Here is a 14,931-nt window from a genome sequence, read left to right as displayed (position 1 = left end):
TATGACATGATTTCCATGAATTTTGGATGAGACGCCATTTCATCCAAAATGGAAGATTCATGGTTTCTGCTGGAAACAGGTCAATATCCTGAAACCTACCACACACATGCGTATTGCAATATACCAGCAGTACAAAGACAAACATAGATTTGCTCGCACGAAAAAACTTCTCCTTTTAGCAGAGGTTCGTATTTTTGTGATTTGGAGCGTATCATTGAAACCCATTTATGGATCCTACCCTTGTCCCTCTTTTGCTTGAGCTTAAGTACCCTTTGGCCTCTAACTTGACCCGCCCGGATAGGTGGTCCCTCTTCCGATGAAATGACCATGCTGGAATGCAGGAAAGTTCCAAACAAAATCTAATTTATCCCTTCCAAGACCCATGCGTCCCATGCGAGAAACGGTGGTTGTCCCGTTTTCCCAGTCGTCAGATTAAAGGATTCTTCTCTTACCATGGCAGACGGAGAAAGGGGGAAAGGGCCAAGCTAAGGAACCAAAGAATACCCATCAAAGCGGGACCTCGATGAGTCCCCAGATTCACATGGCGGAGAAGAATAGACGAGAGCGAGAAGACGAGGGCACTTTCCTTGGTCGTTTTTTTTTTTTAGGTTTCTCACACACTTACTCTCGATCTCTAGCACACTGACGCATACACACGAGCCCACAACATATATAGATTTGGACCTTCACCACTTCAACGCTTGGAATTGTTCTTGGTCCTTTGGTTCCATGAAGCCCACGTTCGTTCGTTCATTCGCTTCCTCTTCCTCCTTGGATGCTAGAGATCTGAAGTTGGCTTAGGAGCCTTCAAAGACTATGGAATCTGGACCAAAGTTAGGATTCAAAAAACTCTAAGGATCTCTTACGGGATTGGGCACTTCATTGTTCCAAGTTCAAATTTCGGAGAAACGGGTCTTCCCGTGTAAACAACGCCAACCATCATAAAAGTTCATTCAAGAAGGTTTCTTTGGAAGAGCTTTGATGAATCCCCTTGTCCTCTTATGAGAGGCACATTTACATTATAAGAGGGGACACTGATTCAAATTAGTGAGTGAGTGACAGCCAAAGGACTTCCGAGTACTTTGTCCCACTTTAGCTCCCTCTTGTTTTCCTTGTAATCTCCACATCTTCTTTGGGGACCAGATTCATCACCCTAGGTCGATCCCCACTGTTTACTTGTTGTACCTCCGAGTTCCTATTCAGATAAAGTGTGTTCCAGAAAATAGAATCCTCATGCTTCAATGAGCTTTGCTGAGTCTGGCCAATCAAAGAAAGTTTTGACTCGCCACCGTCAAAGTTTGAGATCGTTGACCATCAGAAAACGGGTGTCTTGAAAAAAGTCGGCCAGCTGAGCGTTAAGTAACGGGTCGGACGGACTCCAGGAATGAGGAACACATCCACATTTTACTCTAGCGACTTAAAGGCTCTCTGTTTCAAAGACTCCCTAGGGAAGGCAGACTCCTATCAAAGCCATTTATGAATTACTGTTACGAGACAGCAACCAACCCCCTTGTGCTTGCCTCGACCGATGCACATTCTTTTGGGACAAGGAACTTTTCTGTAATTTTGTGCCAAGGGGCGATAAGAGAGTGGAACAAGAAACCCGAAACTTTTTCTTGCTTGCTTGCTTCTTCTTCCTCCAAATCTTCGCTTTGATCGATTCCATTTGAACCCGACAATATACAACACTCCATAGTTGCTCACAAAGAGTGTCTGTTTCTCCAATTACGTGTTCCCATGTTCCACATTCCCTCAGTGAGGCATTCTCCAAGCGCTCCTTGGACACATCTCAATGGTTTCAACTCAAATGGAGTCCTATATATTAGAAACGCATGCTCTTTCAATTTGTGTGAGCGGTAAGTGAATCTGGAAACCATGATGGTCCCACAGAAAACTTGGCCGGTTCCAAGTTTGACGTGAGTGCAGCTTGGTTCTAGTTTCCTCGCCAAGCGACCCAAAATCTTCATCTCAACAAAGATTCGCTTTCGGCCTTGGCCTACAATGCTATTGTACAATGCAAGAGTTTGTTTCGCTTCCATTTCAAGAGAAGGTTTGCGTTATGTGAGTGTCTATTACTTGAAACAAGGACATCTCAAGCTCAAGGAATGAAGTTGAATTAAATAATTTCAAAGACACGCTCTTTCATGTTTAAATTGGTATGGATAGCAATCTCATGACTTCAAACTGAAAAGCTTTGGCAGAGTGCTAAGTGTAAGATCGAAAATTTCCATCCATGCATGGAAGATGTCTTCAGCTTGACTTAATTCTCGAAGAAATTCGATCAAGCTTCGAAGGCGTAAAAAAAAATCTGTCTTTTGTTCCGAGAGCGCTGTTTTTGTCCCCTGTTTATTTTGCTCGTTGCTGTTTCCGCTCCAGATTTTGAGCCTTCTGATCATCTTGAGATAACCGAATACAGATTCTGTCTTTCCGTGCAACAAAAGAACACCCAAAGAAGTTGCAGTTAGCTCATGTTATTTTACGTTCGTTCCTTCAAAGGAGTCGCTTTCAGCTCTTCGTTTTCTTTGGCCTTTTTTCCCTGCGAAATGCAACAATTTCCATTATCTTCCCCAAAAGTGAGAACCCTAGGCTGAAAAGGGAACAAAAATTGGCTTTTGCTTAGGAAGATGAACCTTCCAAGTCAAGCTCAAAATACGTTTGATGGGAAGCGTTTTCTTTGAAGATGGACACAAATTCCAGGACTACACCAGATTGTGCGGTTTTCGGGTCGATCCCGATATTTGAGGCAGGTTATATTGATCCCTTTTGGCGTGGAGCACAATATTGAACTCCATGTTAAAACATATTGAAGACTACTTTCCCTCGATCGAAAAGACCGTCATATTCCATGACTAGAAGGATGAAAACGTACTTCTAAAAATTGGATGTGTATGTTCAACACGTTCCAGAAGGTTGAGCATTGAATCGGCCCAAATCCAAAACCATTCCTGTTAACATGTTCTTATTCCTATTCTTGTTGTGAAGATCAAATCATGCAAATTTGTTCGATATGATGCGACTTGTTCTCCGTCTTGAATAATTCATGAGACGCATTACTTCGGTTTTCTGAATATTCAATACTGACCTTGTTGGACAGAAACCCCTTCTTGACTTACACAATGGGTGTTCAGTGCCCATCCAAGAAGACTTGATGGGCTACTGCTTTGTTTGGGGCAAGCTTTGGAACACAAAACGATCGGTCAATCTATAGAGATGTTCAATCACACACTGAAGAACACACACTGGTCAGCAGATGGAGGCAAATGGGGGCAAACTTTAGGGCGTCAAAACTAAGATTTAAATTCAGATTTGGACACTGAATGTTTATACCTTACCTCCATTTACTGGTTGTTGTTGAGTAATGCAATCAGAAATCCCAAAAGCGAAGAGCTTAAGGGTGGGGTGAAATGATGGGTGATTTTTGTGAGGTAGTTAAGGGTTTCATTTCTATGGATAGATTGATTAGAGGTCTGTACTGCAAAGAGCAGTCCTTCAACTGTTTAGCAAATTAGCAAAATACCCTGACATATAATCTAACAATGTGAGAAAATTGGATGGTTCTCTGGCATGAACAACTTGCCTATTTTTTTATTATGCGCGATTTACTTGCAGTGAAATAATTTGGCCTGCATACTGACTAGTGAAAATGTTCACCTTAATAAATGTAATGATAGTCTTTTTTTGTGTGCAGATTTTGCGTTCTAAAAAGTTGCTATCGCAATACATTCCATGGAATTCCTAATTAACCATGCCTTTTTCGGCGCCACGCCACAACCATGGTTAGTTTCGTTACCTTCTCAATTGTCACAGTACAAAGTTGGCAAGTACCTATAAATCAAAAGGCTAAAAGAGACTCAGGGGACCAATCAAAGTACAAATTGCCACCTAGTCCTTGAAATGTGATTTTTTTTTTAAGTTGTTTCATTATAGTTGGGTACCAGGGTACTTATCGTTAGATAGTAATGATCAGGGCTGGAAAGAATAATGTCACAAAACTTTTAAGCAATTGTTTCAGATATTGACATGATTTCTTAGACGTAGCCAGGTCTTAGCATTGATGAAACTCAATTGTTATTTTCATGCCCAGATGAAGTCTTAAAGATCTAAGGACAATGCTTGTTAACAAATTTGCATTTTGCATCCAAAATATTTTGGCAGCATGTCAAATGATTGAATGTTTTCATGCATCAAGAAAATCTAGGATTCATTCATTGGGTCAGAGGTCCAATCTACCGTATATGATTCCTGCTTTGATATCGCCTTATATGCATATGTAGTTTACCCAGTATGAAAATATTCGCAATGCTCCAGTAAGTCAAAATTCATGGTCGATACTGAACACATGGGGTCTTCAAAAACGCCACCCTAGAAATTATCCACAAGGATGCGATGTTAGAATTTCATCTTTACTGTAGTTGATGTACTCTCTCAAGAAAACGCAAACGAAACAGGATGCTCATTGAATGTATTGTCCTGATATGCTGAAATGCGTATACATGGCTTTCAAATCTATGCCATAAGAAATTTAAACCCAAACTGATAATGTTTCACGTGATTTCATTTCTTTTCTTGCGATTTTTTTCTAGCCTATGCCCTCTTTTAGAGAAAGCAAAATCAATATGGTATATTGTAATATGGATACAAAAGGGACAATTTTCATTCAACAATGAAAGGGCAAAATGAATGTATGAAAATGGACAAAAGGATCAAATCTATAAGTTTACATACAATCATGAATAAGGGCAATTAACTCCCAAATCTGCATACAGTAAATCCGCTATATATAATAGAGTATCGCGAATTTTCAAGTAGATACTAAATACCAATAAAATCGAATGTTATGGGACTGTTTCTCGCTTTCAGATCCCCCGGAAGTGCACGTGGAAACCCCGTGGGTCCATTCAGGTCTGGGAGACTCGACCCAGTTGGAATGTCTGGTTCAGGGGAACCCTCAGCCCGAGGTAAGGATTGCAATAAACTTCTGCCCACCTTTCATAAATCATGCCGTGGCTTTAAATCAAGACGGAAATGCATATAAAAAAGGGTCAACATGAAAGGCACTCTTGGAACAACTTTCTTCCTTTGGGACATGCAGACAAGAGAGACGTGAATGAATCTGATTAGTGGGGCCCGGAATTGGCCAAGATTTATGAAGCGCGTTTGACAAATTGGCCCTTTCCCAGTTTTGAAGGTCACTTTTCTTTCATTGGAACCGCGGACCAAGTGAAAGGAAAATCTCGTTTCCTTGGCCAAGTAAAGCGTACAATGATATTCTTCTCATGCACCAAGAAGATTTAATTCGGTAGTCTCCAAAGTATGACCATGAATTTTTACAAAGGAGTGCAGGACAGCCCAAAACTTGGTGTAGGGCGTGTCTGTAAAATGAACAGGCATTTCTTTTTCGAACTGATGAGTATTTCCAGGGTGACCCAAAGCAGTTTGCGTTAAGACTAGCGCAGAATTTGAAAGTTTCCAATTTAACTTCGAGGCTCTAAGTTGTGTGCCAAAGGATTTTTGGATCAAACGTGGCATTCTCATTTCAATGTAAATTCCGTACTCTTAGGAAACCCGTAAATCCACAGCTCGGGATTCACCCACTTTCATTGGGTATATTTTCCCTTTCACGATGCCCTCTTTTATTAGTGCAATGGATGGATATTGGGATTGGCTCTTCTTTTTTTTTATGCGATTGCACACATACTTTTACTGCCATAGAGTGAACAACGGCTTTGAACTTGAGGGACTCGTGAACGAAAGTGCAGTTTAAAATCAATGGGCTATAACTCAAGTTTCTACACCATATCCAGGATTAGAAGAATTCCCGCTCCATTTTATAGGGCTTAGTTCTAACCATTGGCCTCCATCATCATGATGGATAGAGTTCGCCAGATTCCTTACAATTCTGACTGGCTTGTACGCTTTTGGTGAAAAGAGTCAAGTCCTCTTGGAAAAGTTCCATTATTCTTCGACCTTCCCGTCGGCTGTCATTTATGTTTCGCTTTATTAAGTGATTATTTGCGAATCGTCTTTCAGGTGAACTGGTACAAAGGCTCGATGAAACTCAGCGATGGCGAGCGACATTCTATGGTCACTATTGGGAACCGATACATCCTCACCATCGATCCCGTGATCCAATCCGATTTTGGCAACTATTCGTGCATTTCTGAGAATGTCCTTGGCAAGTCAAGAGGGACCACCACGCAAGTCACTCTCACGGGTAAGTTGTTGGAACATGGCATATATTATTGTGCCCCAAATCATTGAATAAGCGGATGGGTTCCTGTCATCTTTTCTCCAGAGCAAGATATTGAATGCAGTACTTTGGATTTGTAAAAGACTTTGAAAATTAATTTGGATATTAAATTAATTAAATAGTTTTTATGAGTTCCCCATTATCCTATGAAAGAGTTACCACAGAGGTTGCGTGAGTGACAAGTCATTTTTCCCGCAATGAAATCGTCATTTTTTTCATCCAAGCATAACGTTCATCTCAAAGCTTAACTATTGTTTTCATCATACTTTTATCCCAACACGAATGCAAAAAGGCCATGATCATAGCAACTTTCATGTTGTCAAAGTTAAGGCACAGTTGTATGAAACTGACATTGACGGGCTAGAGGCACTATAACTTAGTTTACTACGTTTTCGCCATTGAAAAGGCAGACGGATTCGTCTCCGACTTGCCAATAAATGCTCACCTCGCTCGGCCCATTTGGAAAATTGCTGCCCCTCTGACCTCAGTCTGACAGAATGGCAGGTTTAGTTGAAAAATGAGGCCCAATTCTCCAAGGTAAAAACGAACTACTGCCATGCCCGTCCCACTATCATCATTTTCCTGGCTTCCTGGACGAGAAACTATGATCAAATCGTGAGCCATAGCCAGACTTGATCGAGCACTTAAAAGCGTTACCGTGATGAATGCAAACTTGGCTGGTTGTGGTAAATGGTTTGGCGAGTGCATGCCAAAGTGGAACGTTGGCACAATTCATTTTGATCCAGTTAATCGGGGATCCAAATGCCGGCTTGGCATGATTTGAACTAGGAAAGCGAACAGGCCGTCGTCATCTTGGTTCTTTTCACCAAGAAAATGGCCAAGGCTTACATGGGACAAGTGGAACACTGCGAGCCAACATCGGGTTCGTTTGATATACTTCCCCTCAACTAAAGAGTACACAGAGAACACCCACTCCACATTGTATTGGTCGTTTTTTGGGGGGGAGAGGAAGGGAACTGTTCCTGTGTTCCCAGTTGTCCCACGGAGCTCTAGTGCCATATTTCAAAGCCCAAGGAGGAAATATTGTTCCCAAAGCAAAAAAGTCACATATCCAAGCACAAATATCCCTGGCAGACGCGGGAAAAAACTAGGAATACTTTGAGCACCCAAAAGCACGTTTTGCGTTCCCATATCTGACGGGAGTAAATTGCCAAACTTACCCCACTTGTTCCATTGACTTTCCTTCGCCACTCTCGACAAAGATACAATGATATGCATCTGATATCAGCACGACATTATTCCCAAGTTCATTCACACCCAATCCCATAGCCATTGCTTTCCTAAATCAAGCGATCAAATTTCGTTGCCGACTTCAAGTTTGAAAATAAGGGTTTTCTAACATGTAATTAGGGCTCTCTTGGAAGATTGACTTTTGGGGGATATTCACACAATTTATTTCAAGTTGAACAATATCAATCACGTGTTTAGCATGAATATCATGTTAATTTACTTTGAGCAGGATCGCCAACCAAAATATTTGCAGTTTTGACGTGGTTCATTGCCTCCTTTGACTTTAATGCGGAGGAACATTCATTGTTTTCCTAGTGTATTATTATGGGAGGGTGAGTTAACTGGATGGAAAGGCAAAAAGTGGAATGAGCTTGCCAATGGCAGAAAATGTTCCCAATTTCCACCCCTCGTTCCTCCTCCTCCTACTCCTCCACAATGTTCCACTGTGTTTTTTCACTTCACTCTCGCCCCTTTCTTCAATTTGTGCCACTTTCTATGGGCTCTTTCCTCCGTTTGCTCAATCCAAGAGGAAAGAGGGAGCTCCTCCATATGGGATTTGGATTTGGTTTCCTCTTCGCCTTCCATCTGGATGAAAAGTCAGAAGTCATTCGTTCTGGATGCCTTTTTGTCCTCTTTTTCCGCGTTCATGAGCAAGATTCCTAATGGGGAATTCGAAAGGCATTGACATAAACCAATCTAAACTCGACCTGTTTGTAAACTGCCTGCTTGTTTTGGTCTCTTTGGTGGATTGTAATTAAAGGGTTTTTGCTGTTTAATCCAGTATCAACCCTGTTTGCGTTTTAAAAAAATTGGCCAGGTGGTGCATTTTTTGGGAAGCGAATGTTCAGTGGAAACAAAATTTGAAATCGAACTATACAATTGGACAAAAACTAGAATGCATATTTGATGTGTAGACGTTTCTTTCGTTTGTTTTCAAGTTTATTCATAAATACCTTTGAATGGGAACAAATGGGACAAGGGATTTGGAGTAAAACAAAGGTAACCTTTTATATGCGAAAGCGAGAAAAACAATGCATAAGGTTGACAGAAGCAGGCTGCTTTTGTATTTGGTAAACAAATCACACCCACAGTCTTTGCCAGGGGGAGCATTTTTGGATAGTAGTAGTAGTATCATCCAATTTGGGTAGGTCTGCAATTTTCGCTTTTGACGTGTTCCATCAAGTTTTGAGTGCATTTCATCAAAGTTAACTTGGAATAAAAGTTAAAGAACCATGGACCACAGAGCGTCATAAAAAGAGGAGGGTAGTTCCCAGAAACGGAGCTCCTTTCATCAACCATAAAAGGATGGAATAAAATACCAACTTCCCAATCTAGCCCATAAGAAGAGGTGCAATACCGTCGAAACGTTTGCCTCCATCTTGAAGACCGGATTTATCTTAGATTTCTTTGAAACTTGTCGTGATCTCTTGAACAATGAGATGTGTTGGCTTAGAAAATACATTGGTTACGTACGTCGAATTTCAACTGAAAGTGAAGTGAAAAGAGTACAAAGTATGGTACTTTGATGTCTCGTCAACAAGTATCGTTTCTCCAATTGACTCAAAATTTGGCCTTGCTCTAAATTCCACCTGATGAAAAGCCGAATTGCAAACCCAAAATGTCAGACTTTTACATAGTCACAAGGCAGAATCAAGATTTGCGGTTTTATGCCCGTATGTAAAAAGTTTAAATAAAATGACAAGTTCAAACTCTAGAATTAAAGTTTACAAGCAACTACCATTACAAGATCAAAATAACCGACCAAATTTCGATTTTTTTTTTATTCACCCGACTGGCAAGGTTTCCGTCAAGATTAATTTAGTTCAGGGTTAAATCATCTGGGGAAATTTGGTGTCAAATAACTACATTTAGAAGTCGCTTCTGTTTCAAAATATGTGAACTACATTTTTTTTTCAAGCTAGTGTTTTGAAATTTGTAGTTTTGTTGCTTGGGATTCATTCCTTATTGATTAAGTTGATCATTTACTTCATTCCAACAATATCATATATCTTTAAGTCAAAAATACATTTGTCGCATATAGGAAGCAAGTCTCGTCAAATATTTGATCCTTCGATGAATTGAAATTGGTCGAATGAGACACTCATTCAGAATGTTGAACAGATCAGAGCTTTGATTGAAAAAAATTCCAATTGTGCCTTTCTTGTAAGTATGTGCATACAGTGACCAGATTTGGCACCACTTTCTTGATTAAGCTTCAGAATAATTTCAGAATAATTCAGAATAATTTGCTTTTGTGACTCTGTCTCCAAACACAAACTGAATAAAGAGTGGATCAGGACATCAAAGAAAATTAAAACAAGTATTTATCGCATGAAATGCTAAACAGAAAATCCTTGAAAAAATGTTACATGTTACGTTGAGCCAAGCCGGATTCAACGAGTTTAAGAGCGCTGGACCAAAAGGCAAATTGATGGTTGGGCAAGTGCCAAGTTTATGAGTTAAAAAAATCAAGATGGGATCACTTGATATTTTTCATCCTGTCCAAAGAGAATTTGCAAAGACCTAGAATAGAAAGCTCTTTATGGGATTGGCGGGGTTCCAAGAAAAATTCGCCACTTTTGCGTCGGTTTTATGTCCTTACCAAGTGGCAATCAAACGCAGGCCCCATCCAAGCCTTGTTCATAAAATCCCGTTTTCGGGTTTAAACCACTACGAGTTGGCTTGGAACCTCCAATTTTAGTTGCGAATTTCATCTCTGACGTTGAGAGTTCCACCTGCTTGCCCGTCCATCTGTGAAAGACAAGGAAAAACTTTTGTTCTTCTTCATTTAATAATAGACACAAAATGTTGGTTACTCTTGGAGCCTTTGGGGAGCATTTCCGTGATCCATTATTTAATTATCGTTTTTTTGCCGTTGTTCTTGAAGCGGACCAAATAACGACAACATCGAATGCTTGCTTGGTCCGTTGGATTCTGGCAATCATGGCCACATTAGCTCTACCATTTTTGGGTTAAATGGACCGATGACTGGAAGAAAAACGAGGGATCCTTCAAAATGATCCTTGGATCCCATTATTCTGCACTCTAATGAGTCATGAGTGGCCTCTAGGGCTGCAAAGTAGACAATGAGACGTCCCTGTTCCAAACTTATTCACCATGATGCGAGAGAAAGTCCTCTCATATGGCAACCCTACACCCTGTCAATGTACAAGAGGGGGGAAAACGAAAAGACATTGGGATTAGACGGTTAAGACTGATATTAATCATCTGGTAATATGATTACTTCATCCCCGAGTTTCTTTAGCTTTGGGTTTACTGTACAACGTAGTTGACAACAACAATATTATCAACGGGCCATCGACTGAGCCCCCCAAAGCCATACCAATAACATGGTGGGTTCAAACTCAGAACATGGAGAAGCTAGGTACTACTTCGGCTGGCCAAGTTTTATCGTTCCTTCCCCTCCAGGAGCCCCCACGAAGCCGACGATCGTGAGCTTACCAAGTGGACAACATCGTTACAGCTATCATGTTAAATGGAAGGTGATTTCGGAGTTCCCAATACGTCAACATCGCATTGAATACTGGCCTCATAAAGTCAACCCTTTGGTCGGACGGGGACCGTCTTCGTCTGTGAACTCGGTAAGTGACTAGCCTGCCACCAGATCACACTCTCTATCCATCCATAATGCCCACACCATACTGGAATCTGTAAGATCGGGGATTCAAGTGATCCCTTCATATCTGGAAGGATGGGGATGTGGAATGGAATTGGAACAGTGCCTAGCTTTTCCAACGATCATTCATCACCCGCCTAAAGGCAGAGAGAAACGTTCGTCGTTACATTTGCTGTGTAGGAGTGTGTGTGTGGACCACTGAAGTCGCTGAAGGTCGCGAAGGTGGAACGCGGCCACAAATATTGGATCCAAGTCGTGTGACTTCGTCATTCCGTTTTTTGGATTGAACATGTTCCAATCTTTCTCTCCTTCAGAATTACGGCCAGGAATCCCCTCTCAACTCTCGTGAACGGATCTTGAAGCTCAGTGAGATTGACCACGATCCCGTGGAAGGATGGTTTGCTTACAATATCAAAGGTCTTCAACCTCAGACCAAGTATGAGATCCGAGCTCAAGTACAAAACGAAATGGGATGGAGTCCTAATTCAGATGCGTTTGAATTCTCCACATCTCACATTGGTAAGGCCAAATTGATCCTCAAGTACTGCTCTGTTTCAGCTTGGGTAATTGAATAAATACACACTTACATTTTCCTTTTAGAAAACGTTCCCAAGGAGCTTCAATCCCGACCAGGTGAGAATGAAAACATAAAGAACTAAGAGGTATCCATCCAACCACTAAAGGCAACTTGAGGGCAAACTTTGGGACATTTCAAGTGTCCAAGAAGTTCAGAGCCTTAGGACAGGCCCACCTCAATCACTGCTCTCTCTTGAACCAACGGAACGAAATGGAACCCTGTAGGCCTGAAGTTGGGCACTTAACCATTTCTAGTCGGTCAAAAAGCCATGCCATTCATCTGGATTTCAAAGGACTAGCGAGTCTCTTCTGACCTTGGGAAATGATGTTTTACATAGCCAATCAATATACTAGGAAAATGAAGGAGCACAAAATGTTCAATCACATTCAGAGTTGTTCACCGAGGGTCAGATTGCAAGCTGGCATACCCCTATCATCTTTGTAAGAACAAAGTCTGGCGGGTACAACTCTATTTTTGGCAGCCATAAATCAATTTTCTCGCAACTATGGTAGAATCGTTTGAAAATGCACTTTTGTGGGGGTAAAGGCTGTCAAAAAATTCCCATGTCTGCTGAAAGACTCGATTTTTTTTTGCATGAAATCCACGTTAGGAAACCGAGGAGAGAGACGCTCCAAAACTCTGCTGATGAAGTTTTCTTGGGTTGGACTGCCAAATTTGCAGGATAATTTATTGGCCCGCTGGACGGCTCCGTCAAGTTTTCTTCTTGGCCAGTGTCTAAACGAAACCAGACGACGTTGTGAGCTCTGGTCAAACTTTTGCTACAAGACATGTTTTTTTTCACCAATAGCGCAAAAGATTACTCTCACGAGGAGATGTACAGATGTGCAATACACTCTTAACTCGATTTGGTGGTAAATATGAGTTATGCAGTTGGCGTGTCAGATGGAGCCAAGAGCAAAGGCAGTTTGAGTCCAAGGTATAAAAAAGTTTCTTGAATATGTAATTAGGTATGAAATTTATTTTCTTCATCCTTTTGATTCTACTGAGCCAGAGTCTTGACATCTTGTTAGAAACTTCCACCACGGCAAATGCCATATGACTAAGAGAAATGATGCTGAAAGATATTGCCTCACCTCCATTTCAGTGTCTCCATTTTGCTTCTTTTTTGCAGGGGACGAATCAAGTCTAATTGTTCCAGTGGGAAACCAAGCCAATCCACAGGCGACCCAGTTCCACATTGCCACTATAGTATTATTATCCTTTTGGCCTTTGGTGTTTTCTGGGATTTAAATCAGATTGGGAGCCTTCTTTCACTTCCCAAGGCGAGGCTTTGAAAAAAGCCAGAAACATGTGTTTTAACAACGGGAAATAGCGCAACCAGTCAGTCCCCAAGATTTGGCGCCAAGATTGATCGATGTCGAAGGGGGAAAAACGGATCTGGGGAGAAAAACATTGAAAGCGTTCTTCCAAAAACCGGGAATTCGAATTGAAATAGGTCGTGGAAATCAACCTTGACAGAGACAGTCAGTGGAAAGAATGAGGACTCAGTGGTCTTTGAAGACAGTGAAGTGAGCCCATTCATTTACAGTCGCCCTTAGTGCGGTTGTTTTCGCCTGAATCAATTTCAATACGTAAACAATTTGAGAGCAATCAGATGTATTATTCTGAATCATGAGGTGTTCCTCTTGCTCGGTGTTTTGATATCCATGATATGAGACTATTTACTCTTAACTTGTTGAATTCCCACACATACATGCTTACATAAATAAGTAAACAGACCCAAATGCGAACAAATGCTCGAGTACACGTTAAAAAATATATATAGTAACAAGATATGTTTTTGATCTAAAAATAGCATTGAATAAACAAATATATCCTCACCTGTATTTCATTATCAGATTTTTTTCATCTTGTCAACAACAAAGGGTGTTCGGTAAATTTTGAGTCTTAGCACCCCCTTCTGCAAAAACATCAAATGACTTTTTAGAGAACATGATCATGTCGTGAGGTATGTGTTGATTAGTGTCAAGTTAATTCTAGAGTGTTTACAAACACAGGAGACCAAGAATGTTCATAATAAATTGGTGGGTACACATACCGTGCAAAGAAAGGTTGCTTCAATCTATTCAGCGCTCTAAGTACGCGTACTAAATACATGCTCATTGTCTCTCAAGAGCTTTTCACTCGGGCATTTAATTTAGAAGAGAGCTCAATATATTCTTGTAGGAAGATACTTTCGCTGAGGGAAAACCCAGCCAAAGTTTTCATTGCAGACTTTAACTTTTCACATTGGCGCAAGGACCAGGTCATTCAGCTGATTGTTGACTAACTAAAAGCGAGCTCTACTTTGTTCCACCTTGCTTGTATGAATTGCAGCCGTACGAGTGTATTCGCATGCAATTTCTCCAGCATGCCAACTACGTAGATACTAGTTCCAATGACTCTCAGTGATCCAATGCCGCCGGTGAGAGGTTTCCAGCTGAAATTGGTCAAATGGACAAGTTGGCGATTCTTTTTAAGATCTTGGCGGCCATTATCATTGAAATTGGAGAGTGGAGTTCGGATCGTTCGGACCAGGAATGGTCCAAATTTAGAGCCTTATACTCTGTCTGGTGACTTTCGGTTCGAGTCCTCGACGTGGCACAATTTCTTCTCAAGAGAGAGAGAGAGTGGGCGGAAAGAAGGCCGGATGAACTGGTTCCGTCACGGCATTCCATAGTTGCTGGTTTCGGGCCAAACTTTTTTAATGTTCATCGTCTGAAGTACCTTGAAGTGTCTCTTAGCCCAAGGCCAATGGAGCTCTAGAAAATGAAAGGATTGCATCGGTCTGGCAAAAGCTCTGAGGTCTCAAACTCGAAGCTCCAACCCTAAGTATTTGCCGACTTGGAGTTATATAATTCTGGTTAAAGTCATGTCGACGTTTAGGGGTTACTTCATTTCGACCGTCAGTTATTAGCGTTTTATGCTTCCATGCTCCAATAGGGTTTAGTGACAAACCTGGTCATAAATCATCCTAATTATCCCTATCTAAGGCACAGCAATTTGAAATATTTCTGAAGGCGAAATATTAAGAGAGTTCTGCCAACCACGGAAACCATCTGAAAGTCAAATGGCTTTGGTCTGGAAAGTTTTACTTTTTGCATCTTGGCTTCCTCTCACCTCAGCGGGATCAAAATTGAGCTCTTTTCCTCGTTGTCAGCGATCGAAGCGCCAACAACAACACCATCTACCACCTCATAAATGATGAAAAGTGGG

At 41.2% G+C, this 14,931-nt stretch overlaps 1 protein-coding gene across 1 annotated transcript in view; it reads left to right on the top strand.

The window, feature by feature from the left end:
* Positions 1–13,562, top strand: part of LOC131890217 (netrin receptor DCC-like) — a 61,015-nt gene extending 47,453 nt beyond the window's left edge. Inside the window, exons 6-11 of the mRNA XM_059239523.1 lie at positions 4,861–4,958; positions 6,031–6,214; positions 10,931–11,103; positions 11,453–11,657; positions 11,739–11,771; positions 12,848–13,562. Of these exons, the coding sequence (XP_059095506.1) occupies positions 4,861–4,958; positions 6,031–6,214; positions 10,931–11,103; positions 11,453–11,657; positions 11,739–11,771; positions 12,848–12,966 (812 nt within the window). The 3' untranslated portion in view covers positions 12,967–13,562. The remainder of the gene's footprint in view (positions 1–4,860; positions 4,959–6,030; positions 6,215–10,930; positions 11,104–11,452; positions 11,658–11,738; positions 11,772–12,847) is intronic.
* The last annotated feature ends 1,369 nt before the right edge of the window (positions 13,563–14,931 follow it).

The sequence above is a fragment of the Tigriopus californicus genome, chromosome 11, assembly GCF_007210705.1.
Source record: "Tigriopus californicus strain San Diego chromosome 11, Tcal_SD_v2.1, whole genome shotgun sequence".
In the NCBI taxonomy this organism is placed as follows: domain Eukaryota; kingdom Metazoa; phylum Arthropoda; class Copepoda; order Harpacticoida; family Harpacticidae; genus Tigriopus; species Tigriopus californicus.
Note: the sequence above shows the minus strand (reverse complement) of the source record. Positions and strands in the feature narration are given on the sequence as shown.